Source organism: Falco peregrinus, chromosome 2 (genome assembly GCF_023634155.1).
Source record: "Falco peregrinus isolate bFalPer1 chromosome 2, bFalPer1.pri, whole genome shotgun sequence".
NCBI classification, from domain to species: Eukaryota; Metazoa; Chordata; class Aves; order Falconiformes; family Falconidae; genus Falco; species Falco peregrinus.
In genome coordinates, this window is record NC_073722.1 from 60,931,631 (window position 1) to 60,956,022 (window position 24,392).

The following is a 24,392-nucleotide window of genomic DNA, read 5'->3' on the forward strand; positions in this document are numbered from 1 at the left end:
GTCCAGTTGTAATGAAATGTGTAGGAATGTCAGTTATCTCTTGAGATTTTTTTTGGCCATCTTTCTTAAGCTGATGAAAAAGTAATCACATTGTTAAAACATAGCATCACAGTTGCAAAAATTTCCTTTCCTTAGGCAGCTAGCTAAGCTATGTCATGTAAACTTCCCAAAACTACCAGAATGCTCTTTCAGAGATCCTGGAAATCTTGCCATCATCTCTGTTAAAGTCTCTCACGTGGGTACTGTGTGTTGTAATGCCCACTCAGAGGGAAGTCATTTGTTGCATGCCAATCTATTAAGGTAACTTGGGAATTCAGTGCTGTAAGAGTAGCAATGTTTTATTCCTAATGAGAGGTTAAGTTCTGGGTTTTTTTCTGAAACTCACAAAGAAATGACTCATCAAAGGATTGCTGTATCTTTTGTGTTATTATTTATTAATTGCTAAATGGGGGAGAAGTCCGTCAGAATAAATTCTTGTTCAGCGAGTTGTGTCAAAGCCTCTATATAGCTGAGCAGAGCATTCACAGTTTCTGAATTTGTAAGATCATTTCTACTAATTCCTTTGATAGCACTTCTAGACACCCTAAATAATGCAGCATAGCTATAAAAGCTGCCTAGACAGCCCAAACAGCAGCATAAACTAGGATTTGTATACTATCTTAAATTATACCAACTACCCTTTCCAGCCAGCTAGCCTGCAAAAGTAGGCAGCGTTTCTCCACTTTGCTGTAGGGCTGGGAACCCAGATCATATTCTGTGCTTGGTGCCAGATGGACTTTGTGGAAGGCAGCCAGCACAGCCTGTTTCAACCAGCCAGTCCTGTGAAAACTCGTTGCTGTCTTTGGAATCTGTTTTGGTTTGGGGCAATGGTGAACACAGCAATGAACTCAGGCATGGAAAATGTAACTCATATTCATTGAATTAATATATGAGTGAATTAAGGAGGCTGTATGAAATCGTTGTGTGTAACTGTATTATATATGTTTTTTTTAAAAATAAAACATCAAAAATATATTTAACAGGGTAAAAATGTATCTGTAGCTATTAAACTCTCCCATCAAATGTGGCTGATATGTTTTATGGTCGTCAAGCGGAAGTCTGAACACCTGCATTGCTATACCAGGGATGCTGAAACGGGTATAAATACATGGAGGTTTATTTGTGAGGTCCCATGTTGGTTTTCTAGATTATCCTACTACTTTTAGGTGAAGCACTTGAGTGTAAGCTGAACAAAACCACTAGAAGTGTGTAGTTACCACCTTTAGTAATTCTGTTTATTCCTCGCCATTTGGTGGTGTTGGTGTGTGCAGCCTGGCTGTTTTCTTAGTCCTTGTCTTGTGGCCTGTAACTGAGCTGGATTGAATTTCATGTAGAGACATTGCTTAGACAGACTATTAGCTAGGAATATAATAAATGAAATTTTCAAGAGTGGCATTCTGTTGGCTTATATTTGAGTTGGAGATGCTCATAGAGCTACTAACTCTCTAAAAGAAAGTGGTTCAAGTGGGTTAGTGTTAAACTAAAATGTTCCTGTTTCATTGTTTAAAAAAATGAAAATCCATGAAAAAACTACTGCTTCAAATTCTGGCTGCGCATTTCCTGCTATAGTCATATGTGGTCTTCGTTTTGCTAGAAACAAATTCATTAATTCAGGATTTCTGTTAGAAGTAAGTGAGTTTAGATTTATTTTTGGTTTAATACTACATTATACTTTGAAGCAGTTAAGCATCATTTGCAGATATGCCATTTTATAACTGGGTATCTGCAATAAAAGTGATTGCCCTATTAAACACTTGGATATTATCTGAACTCTTGGACATTAATATGTGATTAGAACAGTCAGAGGTTTCTGAGCTGTTTAGTAAATGAACTGGAGTCAAGACTTTTCTGTATTTCTTTAGTTTTTGAGACATTACTTCATATATTTATGTACTTTGTTTCAGCGTTATGTTCCTTAAAATGAACTCATACCCACATTACATCCCTCTGTCCAAAAAAAAGGCTGAAAATTATTTTGGCAAATGGTGATCAAACGCTAATACATGTTCTGTGTTGGTAGCTATTCTCACACATGTGAGTGAACAACTTAGGCCCAAAAGAGCATCGTCTCATGGTTTTTTACATCAGTAGTCGTGATAAGGGCTTTCAGAGGGCTGGCTGCTACAGAGGAAATAGGTCATGTTCATGTACTAGTGTCAGCAAATAGTGCTGTCTTCTGTGATGGAAAAAAACAGGGAATTACATTATGTTTCTATTTTCAGATTTTCACAGACCTGCCTAGGCTAATAACTTCATATGAAATCCCCTATTGGGTTCTTAAGCAAGTTAAAATGCTGTTCTGCCCATATGAACTGAGCAGATACTGCTATGTAGTAATAAAACAAGCATATTCGGACGGCATGCTTCAAGTGAAGCTATGTGAAACTTTGCCAGTTTTAGAAAACAATATTTAAATGGGTAGCTGCAGTAAAAGAGTCAGAAAGCTAGGGTTTTTCAGCTGCGTGAGATTTTATTCTTAATCTTGCTGGGCAGGGTGCCACTTTTGAAATGTTACATAGTCAATGTGGAAGAACACCTTTCTGGAGAAATCTGGTTATGATCATGAAAACACACAATAAAACATGAATTTAATGTATCTTGATGTTTGGTCTCGAAGTGCTTGCTTTGCTGAATGAACGATTTGTTTTCCATAACATTTAACACATTTCTGCATTCCCACTTATAATGTTAAGGTATATAAATTGTGAGAGAATGTTTTAGAACTTTTGCCTTTCAATCATTTAAATACTGCTGAAAGCCATGCTACTCCTGGACTTGGAAAACATAAACCTCTGATGAGATAAAGAATGTTGTGGGGTTCTTTATTCCCCCCTCTAAATTATGAGAAAAGAACAACTTCTTATAGCTAATGTATGTTTTTGGCAAAATCGATCGACTTTAATTGAAATAGGCCATGTTGAAGGCTTAATCATAATTAAGTAATCCATGGCCTTCTGTAATGTTCCTCTCTCTGATGTATTTCACCCTGAATGTTAATGTAGAAAGGAAAACAAATTAATAGCAGCTGTCCTGTTGGTGTGGAATTTGTAACTCGTAACTCTCTCTCTTTGGACACCATTAACTGGTTTGTTGCTTCATCTCTTTCCACATATATTAGCATTAATTTGGCCTGTTGTCTCCTCCAGGAGACAGTCTCCATCTAGAGGTTATTTTCTACACGCAATCCAAATTCAACTTATTATTAAGAAGGATAATTATTATCAAAATTGTCTGGTTTTGATTGGTTTCCAAGAAACTTTTGTATTAGATGTGCATCATGTCTTGTAAACTCAGGGCAAGTTACTTTCTCAGATACCCAAAATTATAGTACTTCATGAAGTAGCTTTGTATGTTATGGTATTAGTTTGATCAGTTCACTCCACTCTAGAATCTTTTATGTACATACTCATAGAAAAATGTCATGTTTATTTTAGGAAAGATTACTGCAGCACCTGAAACCATGTTTCAGTTTTGATGTTAGGTACTCCACAAGTTAATTGCATTGCCTTCAGGATTAACGTACAACTCACAGAGGCCTTATTCCCACTTACTTTGTTTCTGGTTTATTTACATTGCATTAACAGAAAGGAAGGAGCGAGCACAGATTTCACTCAATTATTTTACCAAACTGTTCCAACTATCACTCTTGAAGGGAAATCACAAGCATATGCTGTATTTAGGGAAATTTAAAAGTATATTGCATTGTTGTTATCGTTGACTGTCTTAGTGAGGGATTATATATATGTACCATCTGCAGCTCAATAACAGTACATATGTAATGAGTTTAGGAATAGTAGATAAATATTTAACACAGCTTTGTAGAAGTGTACGTGCATTGAACAATCATTTGTCACTGCCAAAGAAAATGGCCTGATTTGGGGAAATGTTTATTTCTGTTAGCAATTCAAATTCCTTCTGTGGAATCAGACCTGAGATAGGAGAATGTTAAAAGCTGAAAAAGAACCCACTGTTCAAAGTCAGTCACTCGCGCTTTGGTTCCCCTATTAGTCCTACCAGTGTGGCACTTGCTGTTGCATCTGTTACGTGGCTGTGATATTTGTGTGGCTGTACAGCTGTTCTGCTCAAACTGTGGCTGCATCGCTTCTGACAGACTTTAGCTTTGCATCTTACATGGTCCTCCCTCCTGATGTCTGTAAAATGAAAGAGAAATACTGAGTTTATTCATTAATTTATTTGAAGTATTTGCCTAGAGCGCTTGCAGCCAGATAGACTTCACAGAGCTTCCAAATATTAAATAGATTCAGTGTAAAAAAACCAGAAGAGATAGCAAAACCAGAAATCTTACTTCTCATGTCTTAATAGTTTGTCACTTCAAATAAAATTTTGTGAGAATATGTGCCTGGCATGTAGGTCGTTCAGCAATCTTCTTATATAAGGAAAGAAGTATGAAAATTGAGAAACCTCACGTGACCAGATCCATTCTTTTGGTAATATGGATATAATTTCAAGAACTTAATCCAATTAAAAATTGCTGTGGAACCACAAAAATGTGTGGAGGAAACTGGTTGAAAACTGTTGAATAGCTAATTTGTCTAAATACTTTAAAACGCCCTGTCTTTAAATGTATTCCATTTAAGGTAAGTCTGAGTCAAATATGGCCATGAATTTCAAAATTTAATGAATCAGTGGCCATTGCAGTGTACAGAACTGGGGTGTGTAGGTACATTTGCATAAATATGTATCCATACAAATATAATCTGTGCTTCAAGTGGCTTCACACTGTTGTCATGTGCCTGTAGGGAAAGACACAAGGACAAATGCCATACAGTTCTCACTGTTGTCCCCTCAAGAAAAGCTATTTTCCATCATTTTTACATTAAGTACTGGTCTTCTGTCTTCTGAAAACTTCTACTCTAATTTTTGTCTGTTTTTTAGAGCATAGGTCTGACAGTTCATTGTGGAAAAATCACATCCTGCAATTCCTTTGTGAAGTGGTTAAGATGCATTCATCATTAGAAATGGGGTGAGGTACTGTCATAAGTACAGGTGATTCACATTATATTGTCAAATGCAAATTATTTTGGTTATCCTTTGGCACTGGAACAGTCTTTCAGTGTCTTTACTTCTAAAGTACCATCGCTCTGACTGACCCACAGCTGTAGAGGAGATGTACCATTGTTTTGAGCATTTGGAGAACAGTGTCTTGGGGAAGCCATTTAAGGAACCTGTTGATCACATGCAGTTAGCTTTATCACTGGGTAACTTTAGGGAATAATCTAACAGAGGACATTTATAATAGAACAAAGTTAACAGTTAAAATGAGTTGAGTCACTTGGGGTTTTTGTTTGTTGTTGGTTTTTCTGTTGGTCGGGTTTTTTGGGGTTTTTTTGTTTGTTTTTGTTTTGTTTTTTAGTCAATACTGGACAGTAAACTTCTGCCTTATTTAACATTTTAACTAACTGGCTTTCAACTAGCACATTCTCTCTCTAAGTTAGCTCAAGATCTCTTGCCCTCTCAAATAACAATGAAGCGTGAGTTTTGTGTTTAAGGTGGCTACTCACTTTACTTTTACCCATTCCTGTTCCCTCTCTGGGGACAGAGCAGCAGGTAACATTTGTCTCTTACTAGCTTCTTGATACACACATAATGTTTCCAGAACTAAATGAAAGAAGATCCACTTCCTTGCAAGCAAGGCTATGCCTTTAGCGACTCAAGTTTAAAGAAATATAGTTACAACATTAATCCCTATGAGATGTTTAGCCAGTAATTCATATTCATCAACTAGTTTTCAAATTACATTCTCTGATTCAGGTCTTCTGGGCAGGTTTTGTTTGTTTCAGGTTTCAGTTTCGTTTTTGTTTGTTCAAGTTTCAGTGTTTGCAAATGAACTGTATCTAGTCCATGTTTTCTTCTTTATAATGAGTGTCAGGTGGTATCTAGGACCCTTATCTGTCCACTAGTTAATAGTGATAATTAGAATATCTCTGTTTTCATGGTTTTGTTTTCATAAGGACTTGACCTTTTGAGAGACTGGTCTGGTGGTGCGTTTCATACTGTGAAAGCTTCTCAAACAGCTCCTGGAAAAGGCTCAAATGAAAAAATCCTGAGACAAACATGCATATTTTACATCATGCAATAAACCTAATGATTTTGGGAATTCAGTGAACAGGCATTCAAAGATTTCTGATTGAGAATCTTTCTAATGGCTGTATCCTTGTTACATCATTGTGATACCAACCCTGCTATTACTTTAGATCAAATCACCATATTACTGCTGTAACATAAAAATGTGCCTTCTCAGGTTGACGAGACTTAAGCTTTTTTAAGCAAAATATGATTTTTAAAAAGTTAATGATCTAATTAGCCTTTACAGCCTTTAGTCTTTGTGGTGTTTCACCTTTGCATTGTAAGTAGTCTACACGTACAACATTGCAAACTGGGTTTACCTGCTGCAAACTTTGATGATCCTCAGATTGAAAGCAAATTTTTCAATCAGTTTTTCAGGTGTGAATAACTAATGAAATATCATGCTTGAAGTTTTCGCTGTTGAGAGCATATTTGCTGGCATTTTAAAAGCATCATTAATGTATGGGCTTGACAGCTAGATAGTTATGAAACTGTCTTGTTCCATTAAGAAGATTCTTTGTATTTATTTGACATTCACAAGTGAAACCAGAAGACACACAAACTTGAGTAGTATTTTTAAATAAAGTTGCTATGCTGGGTGGTGAAGACTGGTACCTAAAATGTGGTCCTTCCCCAGTGTGGAACAGATTTATGTCATCAGAAGCAGTAGCATAAAAGTTACTCTTTTTGAAGGTGAGACTGTTCCTCCCTATTAGGATGAAAGATAGCCTATTTAAAGTCAGTAAACTAATTTGAGGAAAGGAATGATTGATCTATATAGTCTCTGCATGTGTATGTGTTTATGTACATACCTTGGGTTCTGTTCCTTCAGTGGTGTTACAGTGAATTAAAGTGTATAATAGAGAGAGAAAGAGAAAGAGAAAAATAATTTACTTTAACAAAATATAAAGCATATCAATAAAAATGATATCTCTCATCTAAATGTTTTTCAAATACAGAAGGCATTTATAGTTTTAGGAATCATATGACAACCAGTTTTATTAATAATGTGATAGTAATGTTGTCTTTTCAACATGGAGTGTATTTCTTTAGTACCCAGTGTGCATTTTTATACTATTTAGCATCTGTGTAGAGGAAGAGTAGCAGTGATTATGTATAAATGCATATAGGTATTTAATAACTAAATCATTCTACTAGATCGCGTTACACTTTTCTGCTTAAAGGCTCAGCTTTTATTTCAGTTCACATTGTATTAATATATACAGTATATATTGAAATAATTTCAAGCTTTAGACTATAAACTTGGTGCTATGATTGTAAGAAGCAATAGTTGTTTATTATTTGTTAGGCGTACTTGAATCCAGATCCTGCAAGTGTGTATGTATGCCTACATATGTTTGTGTGTATTTATCTTCAGCTGCTTGAGAAATAATGACAGAGGGTCACTATTTGCAGGACTGTGGTCACAACTGAGTCAGAGTACACAAGCTATTAAGCATTTTAACTTTGTCATTAATTTTTGTTAATGTAAAATATTCCTATTTCCTTTGTTTTATATATAATTGTCTCTGTGTGTGTGTGTGTATATATATATATATATATATATATATACCCTTAGTGAGATTTATAAAAAGCCCTGCAAAAATTCAAAAAATACACATCGACTTATTGTCATACCATACTGCAATGAGATAGTCTTATGAGATCAGTGGTTTTTATCTTGTTAAAGAAAAAAAGATGTCAACTTTGAGGAATAGAATCTCTGGATACATGAAGTTTTTGCCTGGCTTGGCTTTGAATTGGTTATTTGAATGAACATAATATAACTGAACTTTGAAAACAATAGATAACCATCTACTGAGTAAAAAATGTTATGATGTCTTATGAACTGCATGTTTTGACAGTGCATCAGCCAGAATTTAACCAATGTGGTTGAAGGCATTCTTTTGTATGCTGAAGCATTGGAATATTTAAAATCTGAATTGTTCTGAATCTTTACAAGGATGGTATTCAGACAGAATTAATCAGAGTAAAGTGAATTAAAGCAAATAATATGATTTAAAAAACAAACCAACAATCCTCTGAATCCATAAGGAGGGCAAAAAGTCTCCTTTTTCATTATCTTAATAGGAGTGAGCACTTTTCTTTCTATTTAATTGGGGTAAAAAAATTGTCTATTCCTAAGAAGAATACATACAAATAATAGTTTGAGAACATGGATATATTTAATTTCATATTGAATAGTATGACAAGCTATACTTGATGTTTGTAATTGATGTAGTAGAAGATACTCTCCCTTATTTTGTGTATGTTTGCAGTCCAAAATTTATCTCCTTTTTTGCTGTTGTAGCTACTTAATAATACACACTAACAACTTCTGAATAATATGTTATATGTTCTTAATAGTAAATGTACAGAATGAGCCCATTAACAATTATTTTGGGGAAAAACAGAGCAGACTGTTAGGTTTGCGTTTAGTATTAACATCTGTTATTGAATTTACTACAATTCTATATGAACAAGAAATTTTATGAATTAGGATTTTTTTATGGACACAATTGTACCTTCTTGGAGAAAGATGGAATCTATTTTGTATGAAAAACTTCACTCAATCTGTGTAAGACTAAAGTGAAATGATTTTTTAAAAGGAAGGTTTGTTTTTCACTTTTGTGAAAAATCTTGCTGAGGCATGTCCTTGATTTCATCGCCTCCCTTCTCAAAAATTGTATCTCTCCAGCAAATAGATGTGTGTTCTTTATTCCACACTAGCAGCAGTGTGAAAAAGAGCCCAGCGTAATGCACTTATGTATGAAACTTTACATTCATTGTGTGTATGTGCTTTGCCTAAATATGGTAGTTTTAGCACTCCTTTTTACTAAACATACATGCATAAACTATGCTGTTAACTTGTTGCTGTTGCTGTCTGTTTTTCTGCAAAGCGGGGTTTATTTTCATTTTTACATATTCAATTGTACCATTTTCAATTGATTTCTTTGTTTTAAAGGAGTTTGGTTTTCATTTTTGTTTTACAGAGTTACATACATGGAAGCAGTCAGGCTCAGTTTGTTGCAGAATCACATATTATTCTTCTGCTGAGTATCCTTCAAACTGGTGTTGTACAGAAAAAAAAGCAAGCTGAGGCACAGTGTGCTGTTGAATAAAATTGCTCTGACAGTGAATACAATTGAACTTTTGAGCAGGTATTGTATTTTGGCTTACTTACCATATATTTAAATAAATATTAAATATTTTTGCTGTTCACTGCCAAGTAAAGCTGGTATTGCTTTTCACTAATATGTACCTTATCTCCTTTGTTACTCATGTCTGGTTACTAATCTTAATGTTTTTTCCTTTCAGTGTTATCTTTTTAGTCGCAGAAACAAATTTGCTTCTCTTTTCAGTCTTTGTTATAGAAGTTAAAAAAATAATGTTAAAAATTATTTTATTTGTTTTAACTGACAAGGAAAGCGTATTGCTGTTGCCTAATCATGCATGAAGATGATTTGTCCTCCAGTGGTCTTTGGTTTGGTTTTATTTTTCCCACCTAATCTAAACAGTTTACTACTACTTCTTGGAACAAATGACTCAATCCCATTTGTCCTGACATTGTCTCTTCACAGTAAGACTATAGGACTGACTTTTACTCTTTCATTCTTACTGAGTCAGAGTGAGTTCAATTATTTTTTAAATATATCGTAATAATTTGTAAGAAAAAATTCATATGCTATCTTGGTTTCTTTAAACCCTGCTTCTCATCAACTTTGTTCATTGGGTGAAAACTCTAGTCACCATTAACCTCTATTAAAATACAGTCATTCCATCATAAATACCTTCTTCTAAGGAGAATGAGAGGAAGAAAATAACATTTCCCAATTTGAAGTAATTGCTAGATCTCAGAGTTTGATGATCGTAGCTGCTCTTTGTTCTCCCCCTGAAATTATGTTGGCTTAAATCCTGCCCTTCTGGCTTCCCTGTCTAACTGCATCTTTGGCATTTACTGTCCAAAGAGAACACGGTCATTAAATCTTTTTGCTTCATTTCATTGATTTGCCTGGCATCAATATTGCTACCTGCGAAACCTTATTTGCTCCACAAGTAGGCATTACTGATTTGATTTCAAAGTTATGATCATATTTTGCAAAGTAAATGCAATATTCACAATTGAACTGGAATACTGTGTCCAGTTCTGCATCTCCCAGTACAGGAGAGATGCAGACTTACTTGAGCAAGTCCGGCAAAGGACCACATAGATGATTGAGGGACTGGAGCATCTCTCCTGTGAGGAAAGTCTGAGAGGGCTGGAGCTGTTTAACCTGGAGAAGCTTTCAGGGGGGCCTTATCAATGTGTATAGATACCTGATGAGAGTAAATGAAGAAGCAGGAGACAAACTTTCTTAGTAGTGCCCTCTAACAGTATAAATGGGCCCAAATTGAAAAACAGGACATTCAATCTGAAGACAAAAGGACACTTCTTATTGTGAGGGTGGTCAAACTCTGGAACAGGTTGCCCAGAATGGCTGTAGAGTCTCCACCTGTGGAGATATTCAAAACCCAAATGGATATGGTTCTGGGCAACCTGTTCTAGCAGGTTGCTCAATCAAAGGGTTGGATTACATGGTCTCAAGAAGTCCCTTCCAATCTCAACCATTCTGTGATTCTGTCCATTCTCCAGATTTTATATTATACCCTAATTAATGTTGTATCAAAAACATATTGTATGTGTTAACGTTTTGAAAGCATTTTTCTTTTTTTGTTATTTCTAAATTTCCTTTTCTTGGGAGGAGAGAATTAATGATAAATAGCTTTACCTGAAAACTGCCAAGTCAGAACTCAGAGATTATTAATTTATTTGCTAGTTTTTTTTATAAAAGCACACAGAGACAGCTATTACCTTTCAGATTAAAAGTTTCTTGTATAATAGTATGCATCTTATTAGTATCATCTTTATGCTTTCTTTTGTATAGCTGCAATTTATTTTTCAATGTTTTTTGCTTTTTTTCTGAACTGCCACAATTTAAACAAATCTGTTATCTAAAACAAACAAATCCTGTGGGCTGTTTAAGAATGGGAAAGGTAACCCCCCAAAAAAGCTAAGATTAAAAATAAATAAATCCTTTGTTCATTACATATTTTGGTTGTCTGACTCAGGCATGAAAGTGGTTTCTTTTCATTGGCAGAGACTGTCTTTAAACTGGGAAGTTGGCTAACTATATTAAAGCAGCTGGCTGAAAGAATCCTTTCAGTGAGGTTGCTCATTGCCACTTGCAAAAAGAATTCTCTGAGGTTTCATTTCATGGCTCAGTACTGCTGAGCTGAGTTTTTGGTTACACACAAATTTCATAAGTGACATGAAATCTTGACAGATTTTAACAGTTATGCATGAAAGAATTAATATTTCTTTATCCTTTCAGTGTTGGCAGTAATTATCAGCTGCTTTGTTGTTTTTTCATCATTTGTTTATTCAGGGAACGTTGATAGAAAATGTGGGCATTAGGAAAAAAGCATGCCAGATAGTTAAACAGTAGTATATTCAATTTATCCTTTAAGGTTTAAAAGTTGCATTGAATTTTAAACCAAGACATTACTATGCTGGGAATGTACATGCTTCATTTGGTTGCTTCTTTTTATTTTGTAGTAGTAAGGACAAGTTTGTCACTTCTTGCTAAATGTTGAAATGCAATATTATGTTTCTCTAGAAAGTGAATTTTTAATACTTGTGATGAGAAAATATAAATTTCCATTGCATTTCTATGCTTCCTTTTAGATAGTGTTTCTAACCAGTCTGCTAGATGATTTCCATATAAAGATCTGATGTTTTTCTAGAGTTGTAGCTACATAATTAGGACATGGGTAAAGACTTGTGAAGGTGTCAGATATTCAGTTTCCATTATATTATAAAGCAAAATTAAATTCAGTAAAATCTATATGATGTTCCTGATTACATACTAGGTGTATGTCCAAAAAGTTTATAATATTTTAAACAAGTAGTTTTAGTCCTAACGGATGGTTACTATGTCTTAGTAGTAACACTATGGAAATCACTGTAATAATACAGCACATAAAATGTTACATCAGTAAAACAATTCTTTAAAAAGTATTGTTATTTTTATACTTTATTTCTAATATGTTTTCTAACAGCTGAAATACTGATACTGCATTTAACAACAAATCAGACTAGCTGAAATGGGTCACACTTAACAGTTTCTAAAAGACATTAAAACCTTACAGTAAGCAAGCTCCTCAGAGCAAGGAGGCATTCTTTCATTTCCAAATTCCCAAAGCAGGTTCTGATTCATTCTGAGGCTCCTTAGAGGTGACAGATGGGGGCCATATTACCATGTCCACAGTATCTTAGACCATAGGTGAAGGTTCCTTTAAGAAATTGAAGGAAAAGAAAAAATCACCATATTTCAACATAGATCTTGCTGCTTTCCAGGCTACAGAATAGTGATAAAAATTTGAGTAGGCTTTTAAAAACAGGTGGGTTGACCTTGGCTGCACGCAAGGTGCCAACCAAAGCTGCTCTATCAGTCCCTTCCTCAGCAGGACAGGGGAGAGAAAATACAACAAAAAGCTCGTGGGTTGAGATAAGGTCAGGGAGAGATCATTCACCAATTACCACCACAGGCAAACCAGATTCGACTTGGGGAAATTGGTTTAATTTATTACCCATCAAAATCTGAGTAGGATAATAAGAAATAAAAACTAAATCTTAAAACGCCTTCCCCCCACCCCTCCCTTCTTCCCTGGTTTAACTTTCCTCTTGATTTCTTTCATTGTTTGAGGTGGAATGGTTGTGTGGTCCAGAGGATGGAGACACCGGGCTTGCCGAGTGCAGAGTCGAGGCCAGTCAAACCCCAGCACAGCATGACATCACTGCCTTTATACTTGTTCCAGGAACATTTTAGTCCAGAACAGTTTAGCTCCATCCTGCCAAGGCAGAGATTTCATCTATTTAAGCTGTAATATATCGAAATCCACAGAGTTGGCTTGGCATTCCAATGCAATTTTCCCATTAGTAGGAATGCAGTACAAAGTACTAGTTGCCCATGCTCAAGGTGATCCAGAGTTGCTAAACTTTGCTGCACACACCCCGATGCCAGCTCAGTCACTCAGAAGGCACTCAGGAGCAGGCTGTTATGTCATATACAGAGCAAATACATGGAGCTGGCATCTAAAACTGGGCCTGAACTAGTAAAAGTCCTTGTGGGTGTGCATGTAGCAAAGAACAGTTAAAGAACATTGTGGGATATGATGGTGCTTGTTATATTCTACACTTTAGTGACTTTCAGGCTATTACTACTCTGAAACTTTGAGGGGTTTATGATACGCTGACAACATGACTGTTACTCAGTTTTGTTGCTATTTTGGTCCCCTTTCTCTTGTCTTGGAGAGTTAACTTCAAGAAGTAATCATGGAAACCATATCAATGTTTCTTGAAAGAACCTCTGAAGATCACATACTCTAATCTTCCTCTTAAAGCAGGATTATCATCGGACTGCATCTGTTCTTCCATGTCTAGCTTGTGTTTTTAAAAGCTCCAAGGATTGGGATTGCATAACCTCTCTGGGCAGTTACAGAAGTTGTTCCTAAACATCTGGTCTGAAGCTCCCAAGCTGCAATTCATGGCTTGTGCTGTTGTGTATAACAGTCTTGTCTGTCACAAGGTTTTGGCTTCCCTTTGGGTTTTTTGCCAGCCTTGTAGAATTAGCGGAGTCTTCAGTAATGTTTTCATTCAAAAAAAGAACACAACATTCTATGAGGTAGAATAATGAGATCCGTTATGTTTTGCTTTTTTATTGCCTAGGAAGAAAACAGAAAGCAAGGTTTGCTTTTATTCATACTACTTTACAACTCATTTCTAGCCATAGATTGGCAGGTAATTTTTATTATTTTTTTTTTTCACAGAGAGAATAATTTAATATTTATTTCCAGAGAAGAGGTAAAACTGAGTAATAGTTAAGTACAAATTTAATTTGAGGCTGCATTTAATCATCCATTAAAATATGCTGGTCTTTTAAATATCTTCTTTCAGTTTTCTTTGAAATTGACCAACTTTGATTTCCTTCCCAGGAGCAATAGAACCTTGTTATCATTTGCAATTGAGAAGGAATTTTTATGTAATATATAATGGTATTTATCCCCACATCAGCCTGGTGATCACTGCTTCAAGCAACTGCGTAATTTACACACATAATTTGGAAGGTTGGGTAGAATTATAGCAATATTGAGACTTTCCTGTGAAGTAGAAATGGTTGTTATGGAAATGGACATCTAACTGCTGTAGAATAAATAGGGCAGACAGCACAAACAAAAATTATTTAAAAGAAGATCATGGCATAGATTTTATTTAAACAGAACAAAAATCTTTTTTTGTTAAATGGATGTGAAAACAGTAACTTATGTGGGGCTATCAATATGCTAGACATTGTGCAGCCTGTAAAGCCAGGGGTTTTGCTTCTGAAGAGTTTTGGTTTCTCTGAGGACCCTAGGACTGCATAATTTACACAGATGAATAGCTTTGTTCATATAAGTAATCCTGATAAGACAATCTATTTGTTGGCTAGATACCTAATTCCACATAAGAAGAGCATGTATCTAAACACCTTATGATTTAACAATGAATTTTAGCATCTTCTCAAGTTATCATCACAGTTTACTTCCATAAGTATAAATGCAGCAATGACTGTTAAGAAGATTGAGAAGGATTGTGCAAAACAAAACATCCAACCCTAATCAGTGATTTGGGGATTTTTGAGCCAGATCTAACACACAGAATATTATAGCTCCTAGCCACTGATGAATACATTCTTATTTCTTTTTTAATTATGGCACAACATTCTTTAACAATGACTTTTCAGTGTTAACTTCATGTAGTATACAGCAATGACTCTTTTAGGATGTTTTTTAACCTATGATTTGCACAATAACTGTTGTGTGATTTATTGCATAAACATAAAGTCATGGGAAACAGCATAATAGGGAAATAATCCTTTCTTTTGGTTTTGTTTTGGGGGGTTTTTTTGTTTCTTTTTTTTCTTTCCCTTTTTCCTTCTATTTGGGGCTATGTAGATTTTGCAATGTAGATTTCTCTTTCCAAGTTGAAAAATTCTACCCTTTCCTCATGCAAAAGATGTTCCAAGCTGCTGGTGTCTATTAGTGCAACCCTTTCCTGACAGAAATGGGGTCATAGATGATAGAAGTCAGCAGAAATGATCAGGTATTTAAAAAAAAAAAAAGAAAAGAAAAGAAATGAAGGAAAAAAATGTAGGGTAGTTCAACACTGTTGGAGAAATAAGGAACAGGAACTAAAGTCAAGGGTATTGTACTACTGCTGCTAGAGCTAGGGAGGATAGAGTTATTAAGAAGACATAGAGGTAGAAGAGAGATAACTGTGAAATTAAGAGCTGTCATTTTCTAAGAGGAACAATGTGAAGTAAACTGCCCTGTGAGTATTAGTGTTATAATTAACTATAGCTGAATTCAGATAGACTACATTGACTGTTGTAAACCAAGCAGCCATTGGAGGCATGCGGTGTTCAGCTGTAAATATGGCTCTGGGTTTCAAAATACAGTGAGAAAGATAAAGGATAGTAAGGTTATATAGGCTGTGCTGAAGTTGAAAGATTTCTTCAATTATTTCATTTCTTCCTTTGGTAAACACTCATCATTACTTCTAACGAATGTCCATCTTCATCAAGTTTTCATGTCATTCCCTGGAGAAACAAAACTGATTTGAATGTAATGTGTCTTTTTTTTTTTTCTTTTGCAGTAACAGTGAATCTTGATTCACTTAATTCAGCTTAAAAGTTACAGTAAATATTTTCACTATGAAAAGAGTTTCAGTTATTAAATAAACTATTTGTTATACAGGAGGTAAATCTAAACCATTATTATAGGAATTAGCTGTTACTATTAACCTGATAATTTTTTTCATTATTACTATTAAACTTAGTTAACTTTGGTGCTGATAAAACACATGCAGCCAAGTAAAAATAGAAATGTCTTTTCAGTTTTTTAATTTGAATTCCCAAGGTGGAGTTTAATGTGACAGCTGTGTAGGTGGATAGGAGATGTTGATTGAGAAGGAAAAAGAAATTTGATTGGTTACAAAGAAAAAGACAAATCCTTTCTGTAACATTAAAATTACACCTATTATGAAAGACATTTCCTGTCCTACAGAGTGAATTTTAATGAGTGTATTAAGTGCTTCTTTGGTGTAAGGAAATTTAACCACAGAATGAATTTAAATGAGAGACGTCTTTCTGTGTGTCAGTAGGGCTCGTGCAAAATCACTGAGCATAAGAACCTGAAATTTTGAGTCAAAGTCAGTAGAACAATACTCACTTAGTTCTCAGGACTAAGACTCTATCAGTCCTGCATAATGGAATAAAATTGTGTTCCCCTAAGCTTATGTAAAAGTGAATGATGGTGATGACTAAAGCAGTGAGATAAGGTTTTAGTATGCTTGATCTTAAGGATAAGAAAAAATGGAAGAACACCACAGTGGAAAAAGATAGAACTAAAAGCACAAAATTATAGCATATTTAAGTCTGCTTCTTAATTAACTATGAAATCAACATCTAAAGCAGCAAAATACAGTGCATGGTTTCTATTCTTTACTTGTACTATCCGCTATTACTGTCTGTTAACCTTGTAGGCTCTTCTGGCTCTTCTAGTGGCTGCCTGACTTTCCTAAGTGTAAGAAAGCATAAGGAAATGATAGCTAGACATCTCAAGAAATTTACTTCCATTACCTCATTCTTCTACTGCCTGACCTTAAAATAATTCATAATATGACCTTTTAAGAAAGATACTAAAGTTTCTTACATGTCAGAGAGATATGCAGAGACCTTAAATTTACAGCCGGGCATTTGTCAGCGTAACCTACAACATAATCCTCTTTCATCAGCTAATTGCATGGTACTGGATTTGGTGAACTAGCTTCAGATATGGCGTGTGTCTTCTGTATGAAATCACCAACACTGTAGTTAAGTGATTTTCAACCATTTTCAGTTTCTGGCTCCCAAATTTTCCAATGGAAGTACAGACTGCCACAAAGCAAATTTAGCTGTCAGCTGCTCTGGCAATTGCCCCATTGTATTTGATTTTTGCAAATCCCCAGACCTAGAGGCATTCACTGACCACAGGCTGAAGACAACAGCATTTTTTTAGGGTTTCTTTAGGCATCAATTAATAATTTTAATGTTTTTTTTAATTGTTAAGAAATATATTTTTTGAGTGGCTGAAAGATGCAGAAACATAGTCCAGAGTTGAATGTTTTACTTTCTGGATCCACAGAGAGCTTTTACTAAACTGAACAGTCCTCAAGTACATTCAGCTAAGAATAAACTGTCTATTAAGATACTGCCCAGGTCTTTAAAATAAAAGAAAGTGTAATGCCAGCCTAGAGTCATATTGATCATGATTTATGATATAGAAAAAGAATGTGTGATATTCTTTAAAAAATGTATGGGTGCTTAGAGAAAGCAAGAGAGATGCTGTACACACATGGTGAACAATCAAGTGTGTACTAAGAAACAGATGAGACAACACACGAAGTCCAGTATCTTAAATAAAGTGCTTGAAAATAAGGTAGATGTTTGGAATACAGTATTAGAATAGTGGGAGAAAATTATATAGTGTCATAAATACTTATAAATAGCTCAAGTAGAGCTTGTTTTAGGCAATGTATCTGTGTTTAAATGTTAAGAAATGAAGCTATTAAAAATGCATTCAGTTGTTTTAATCTGATACGTTTAACGTTAAGGAAACTAAAGTACTGTTACACATCTACCCGTTATGGAGATGTGTATACTTCTGTGATTTATATGTCTCTAGGCCATAAAATTTGTAGAGACAAATAATAATGTAAATAAGGTTAGAAAAAACTATTTATTTTGTATAGTGGCAAACCACACCGTAAGAATTTGCGAGATGGACAGGACTAACCCTGAAACTCCATCAGATGTCATTTACAAAACCAAAAAGGTCATAAATAATAAATGTATAGAGTCATCTCCCCAGAGTTAGTCGTTAAAAGATGATACCCATGTGAACAATTAGGATGTAAATCAGGCTGAAACCCCTGAATGTTTGATTAGTGATTTAGCACAAATGTAGTCAGGTATCTGGATGCTACTTCATTGCAGTTGAATTAAAATGGATTCCAGAATCTTTCTCTTCTCCTGAAGTATATGGCCTTTCCATTCTCAGGTATCTTAAGAGCATCACAAGAGGGATGGTTCCATCAGATTATTTGTGGATTAGAAAGACAGTCTCATTAAATTGGAGATGAAACTAATCAAATGAATAATAAAATATTTCACTATAGGAGATTCTATATTAGTATCAAATTGATTATCCACTCCGTTAAATTGATGAAAAAGCATCAAAAAGCAAAGTGTAGTTTGGTTGACATTTAAAAGGTTGAAATGCAAACTTGCAGCTACTTTATTGTTGTGAATTGCATGTTTCAGGGAGTTGAGGGGAACTCCAGTGCCAAGACTCGTGTAATAATTCCTAAATTCTTGAGAAGCCATTTGGTGTACCTGAAGCCTGAAGGTTTTAAGGTGAAACAATTTTCAGCATTATTGTGACTATCAGTACAACTAGATTTCAGGCCATTACAAAATACTGAACTACACCTTGATTTTGTACAATCATAATTGAATTAAAATTATATTCAAATAAATAATTTTCAGATTATCCTCCAGTTTTTCAACTTCTGAGTTATGAGTCATCCTTCTTCACTGAGATGAGACATGAGATTTGTATCTTAAATGTGCCTCCTTCCTCAGCCCTTAAGGCCTGTTGAATAATCCACTGGGATAGTTATGGTCTAACTGAGAGTTATTACACATTGAATAGTGTAAGTGGAATATTCAAATTATTGCTCATTGTTACCTTATTGCTCATTGAACTAAAGCAACAGTGTCTTGAAAGAAACCATGAGACCTGTTTCATTGCAGAACCATACTTTTTGTCTTCATTAGTTTTTTTCAACCTATGATAAAAAATTAGATTCTCGAGCTGGGAAAAGTGGTTAATACCTTGTTTTCATGAACTTCAAGTCGTTGAAGAATATTTCCTAAATAGAATGACTAGAATGCATGTTATGCTTGGATTTTTTCTAATTTAAGTTGAAAGTTAAATCCTCATGAAATGGTTCAGATAAAGAACCTGTAATGTGGTCAACATTTCTGAAATTATAGCAGGTATTTTACAGGTTTAAGAATTAGTAGGAAAAAGTTAAGATTAATGTCTCCCTCAGTTAGCAAAGTATGCCCCAAGGGGCCAGCAAAGAACTTCTCATGTTCTAATCATCACCCCCTAGCCCCCCCACCTCCCCCAAGCATAAAAACAAGTAAAAGGAGAGAAGAAAAACACCATAGATTTTCCTGTTGATCATATTACTCCTTCACAAAAAAGGTATGTGCTTTTCTTTGTTCCATGTATGGGAAAGTGAACAAGAAGTTTTAAAAGTTTGTGTGATAATCTGTCCCCATTTTAGTTAATAGTAAACTGAGCACAGACTCAAGTGGATGCATATTTTCTTCTCTAGTTTTTCTTGTTCATGTGTTATTAAAAAGCTGTGATCAGCAACTGAAAGATAGTTGTTTCTTTATGGATATAATGCTAATGCTGGGTTTTGTACTCTTGGAAGAAATCCACCAGAATATGAATGAGACCACCAACCTTTTTCACAAAAGTAACCAAGTGTTACTCAACTTGTTTTCTTTCCTTTTTTAATTCCCCACCCACTACCAATTATATTTTTTTTTTAGAAATTAGAAAATTAGAATTAAATTTGTGAAGTTAAGATATTAATTATATATCACATTAATAAACTTATGAACTATCAGGTTTACTTCCTTTGGGGCATTCAAGCTGGAATTAACAATGATTAAATTTTCTATTAAAGTACAGTAACCTACTAGTAATTTTCATTTTGTAGGGTATCTGTCATTCTGGAATTTATTGACCCAATCTGTTTTGTTTTGTTTTGGGTTTGCGTCTCTTCTTGTGTTTTTTTAATACTTCCGATCAGACATCTTGATTTTTGCAGGACTAAATATTATGCTCTGTAACTGCTGATCATTTTCTGAATAATCTTATGAATTTTGATGATCAATCTCTCTTTCATCCTACTTTAAAACTGTTGTTGTTCTTGTATCAAAACATTCAGAACCTTTTCAAAAACACTAACTGAATAATATATGTTGTCAATTTCTATGAAAAGCATGTACCAGCTGGGAAAAGGAGCAGCAGAAGTTTAATATGTAAAAGTAAAATTATTCCAAATTTGAGCAGACATATAACTATAACTGGATATGCACAGACAAAAATAATGCTACAGAGGGATACATTTATCAGAAAACATGACCATCTGAAATTTAAAACATTTGTTAGCCATGGTTTATCTGAGTGCCACACTCCCATATCTTTTCAGAATAGTTTTGTAATGCATAGTGAGGGAGATAAAAGAGGAATTAGAAAATAAGTACATCTTTTGATATCACCACACTTTTGGCAGATGGAAAATTGTCCAAGTAACCACTTGCTAAAATTTTACATTCTGCACTGCTAGAGAAATCTGATACTGTAAAAGATTATTTTCAGACCATTGCTTTTTTTTGTAGAATATTAAAATAATGTAAAAACATAACATATGTTAGAAACAGGAGCAAATAATAGCAGCTTATTAAGCTATGTATTCTGTGGTAAAAAGCTAATTATTGCATTTAAATCACAACTCGGCAAGACTGATTTTTTACTTGAACAAGACAGAGCTGAGGCAAGTGACACGCTGAGTGTTAGAGTGTGAAGTTATGAAGCTGATATCGTTGAAGCTAAAAGGCACCTAGCAAGGCTGAAAGCTCAACAGTGATGACTAAAGTTAGAAAGCAACAACTGAAGCAATAATAGTGACAATGTGAGGGAAGCTTTAGGGGTAATGATGTGAGACTGGAAAAGAGAGGGGAAAAAGAACAGAACAGTTCAGCTGGTTACAGATCTGAAATTCTCAGTTGCAGAGCAAATAGTTAATTTTGTGATACTGTTATTCTTGATGGGAAGAAAAGTGAATTAAACTCATGGTCCGGTAAGAAAATAGGAATTGAGGAACAGAATGGTTGTCTGCCAAACAGCTTTTTAGTGTGTGGTTGGTTGGTTGGTTGGTTTCTGAGAAACAACTAGGTAAGGGAGATAGCAAACGACCACATTATGTGCAATACTGCACGAGATAATCAAGCAAATAAATTCCATTTACAAAGCAGTCCAAAACCTTTGCAGAAAGTAGCACTTCCCTGAGAGGATCTGGTGAGTTACCCCCATATCTTGAGGCTGGTTTTTTCCATGACACGGTAGAACCAAGAACAAAAACACTACTATAAGTGAGGGACTGGTAAAGTTATTAGATAATGTTACATTAGGGGCTTTCTTAACAGGGTAGAAATACATGTGGATTTTGTTTTTTCTCAGCCCTTTTTGTTGCACCTTCCTCAATTAATTAATTTTTATGCTTTCGTAACTTTTGAAAGCAGAGAATTGAATGATTCTCATTACATTCTTTTGAATTCCTTTTTCCTACTGGAAACATTAGCACAGATTTCCAGTCTTTTATGCTCATGGATCTGAATCTTAACAGGCAAAATTTTTAGAAAGTAATTTTTGCCTTCCCTTCCAATTTGCATAGTCTCATGGATTCTAGGGCTGTTTTTTTCTTTCACAATAATATGCAAACATTTTTTTTATTTTTTTAATATTTTGTCATGTCTAGTAATAAGCTTCCGGAAAATTTGAATATAACCATTTATTCATAAGAGTTAGCCTAGTAACGTAATCACTTGTTTGTAAGAGTTACCCTATGCATTATACTGTTTGCATTTCAGAAAGTAATTTGGGCTACTAGTGTGTTGCTAATTAGTGTCTAATTTAGGATTGTAGGTAGATGTCTTTACTGAAGAGGTGGTGTCAAAACTTCTATTTCCCTGACGTTGCCTATTGGCATCTACATCCTTTCACTGTTGGTGTTTGCTATTTTTAATCCTGTTATTCTTCATTTGACTTTTCTCATTCCATAGATATGAAATTTGGAAGTCTCGAACCTGAATCAGGCTGCCAGTCTGTGATGAAGTGTGATGATGTTATCATTGACACTCGTAAATCCTTTTGCTCAGACTCAGCTTAATTGAAATTGCATAACTGAAATTTCAGAAGTCTTTGAACATGGTTTGATTTTGAGCATTTCTTACGTGAAAAATATTAATACAAACATTTGTAGGATTAGTGGAAGTATAATGCTACGAGATGCAGATGTTGTTTATGGAAGTAGCAAGTTTGAGGTGTCTCCCACGAGTTATATATGTGCGTAAATAGAAACCTTTTATTGTTCTTAAAGTTGGTAGTCATCCTGCTACCTAGCCCTGGGGTAAGTAATGCTTAAAAATCCAGTCTTATTCAAGAATCAGTTAACTCTGGTGAATTTCATATTCCCTGAAATTGTGTGACATAGCTCCCATGATGCACTCCTTCAGTGTGGCATTCAGGCATGCTGCCTCTTCAGAACAGATGTTAGGCACAGTAGTAACCACTCCTTTCTGTTTATACAGTTTATAATAAACAATTAAGTGAATGGTTTAAGATCCTGCTAAATTAGTTAAATTGTTTTACTATTATGCACTTGCTCACATTTGTAACAGTTATAATGAGACAGTAAAACACTGAAAGTGACTGAGGACTTTGCCTCTGAGATGTTTCCCTGCTAAATTATTAAGCAATATGACACTAAAGAGGGAGCTAATGTCTTATGCAGAAGCAGAGGAAGATAAAGCAGTCTTAACTGCTTCAGTTTGCATCAAATAACCAATGAATTGTGTGCAATAACACTGAATGATTTCTAGTTCTTACAATTTTCATTTTTAAAAGTCCTTTACTACCATATACAAAAAATTGCAAGATACTGGGGAATAGCTGTTTCACAACTGTCAAAATCTGTTTGTCCTACTTGATGACTTGTCCTTTAAAGCTTCTTTCCTTTTTTATCTAGACTGCACAAAGGGAAATCTCACTGCATAATTTTTTTGCCACAGGTGAGTATATTGGTACAGTACAGATTGCAATATGCAGTTTTATATATAAATACTTTCTTTCATTTGATGAACCTGAAAGCTTTAACTTGTAGATGTACCTTTGTGGCTTTCTGAGGTATCCACACATCTGTTTTCCTTGACAATGGCGATACAGATGCTGCTATCACCATGGGAATGGTACTCCTAAATGAAGCTGCTACCTCCAAAGGGGATGTGGGAAAAAGAAGAAGTAAGTTCTTTAGTACAACTAAGACAATATTTAGACAATTAGAAGACATTGAGAAATTAAAAATTAACATCTGATTAAGTTTTCAGACAGTCTCTACCTTAAACCAATGTTTACCTTTTGTGGGGTGGAGTATAACAATTCAGTTGAAAAAAACTACATTCACATGAAGTTGTAACAGTAAAAAAAATGTTTTAAGCATATGTGGTCAAGGTACAGCTTGACACTATCTCTACTATGTAGAGTAGTATATAAAGTAGTCGCTACGGAGCTCTTGAATTATACTGAAAATCAGCAACATAAAAACCAGTTTCAAATTAATTTAGGCATTTAAGATGCTAAAGATGACAACATCCAAAAGAGTATGAAAATTCTTTTACTTGGTACTTTTACTAGTGTCACATCTTCAGGGGAAGGTGAAAGCCCAACAGTAGATGTAGTACAGAACATAACCTAATCTGTAATGTCTAAAAGATTTTTAGCCTGAAGTGCCAGTTTTATCTTTTTCTGAATGTTGTTGTCATTTCAAATATTTGCAAGATATTTTGGCAATTAATTGCATAAACACACAACATGAAGGTATTTTATCCAGATTTAAACTTCTTAACTGTTACATCAGAGTTCTGCTGACTGTGGTATAGGTTGAAACAAATATGCCCATCAGCCTTTCTACTCTTATGTTTTTTTCATTTCTCTTGCCACTTATTCTTTTTCTGGTATAAGGTGTTGAAAAGCGTTCGAAGATACCAGACTTCCTATGCTGCTTCCCCTTTCTTTCTGTATCAGTTCTTTAGCTTATTCTATGTAACACACAGTATTGCAGATAAGGCTGGCCAACTATTTTCTATAAAAGCATTCTAGAATTCTTTGTAATAACTAGTTGAATGTTGAGTAGAGATCTCTCATCTGTAGTGATTTGAGGATCATCTTCAATGAGCTGTAGACATATAATTTAATTCTGAATATCTTTTACAGTATCTAGCCTT

The 24,392-nt window shown here is 34.7% G+C and overlaps 1 protein-coding gene across 2 annotated transcripts in view; it reads left to right on the top strand.

The window, feature by feature from the left end:
• Positions 1 to 24,392, top strand: part of TUSC3 (tumor suppressor candidate 3) — a 138,069-nt gene that overhangs the window by 102,748 nt on the left and 10,929 nt on the right. For both annotated transcript variants that reach the window (XM_055797818.1, XM_055797817.1), the window contains exons 7-8: positions 9,120 to 9,183; positions 23,335 to 23,409. In XM_055797818.1, the coding sequence (XP_055653793.1) occupies positions 9,120 to 9,183; positions 23,335 to 23,409 (139 nt within the window). The remainder of the gene's footprint in view (positions 1 to 9,119; positions 9,184 to 23,334; positions 23,410 to 24,392) is intronic.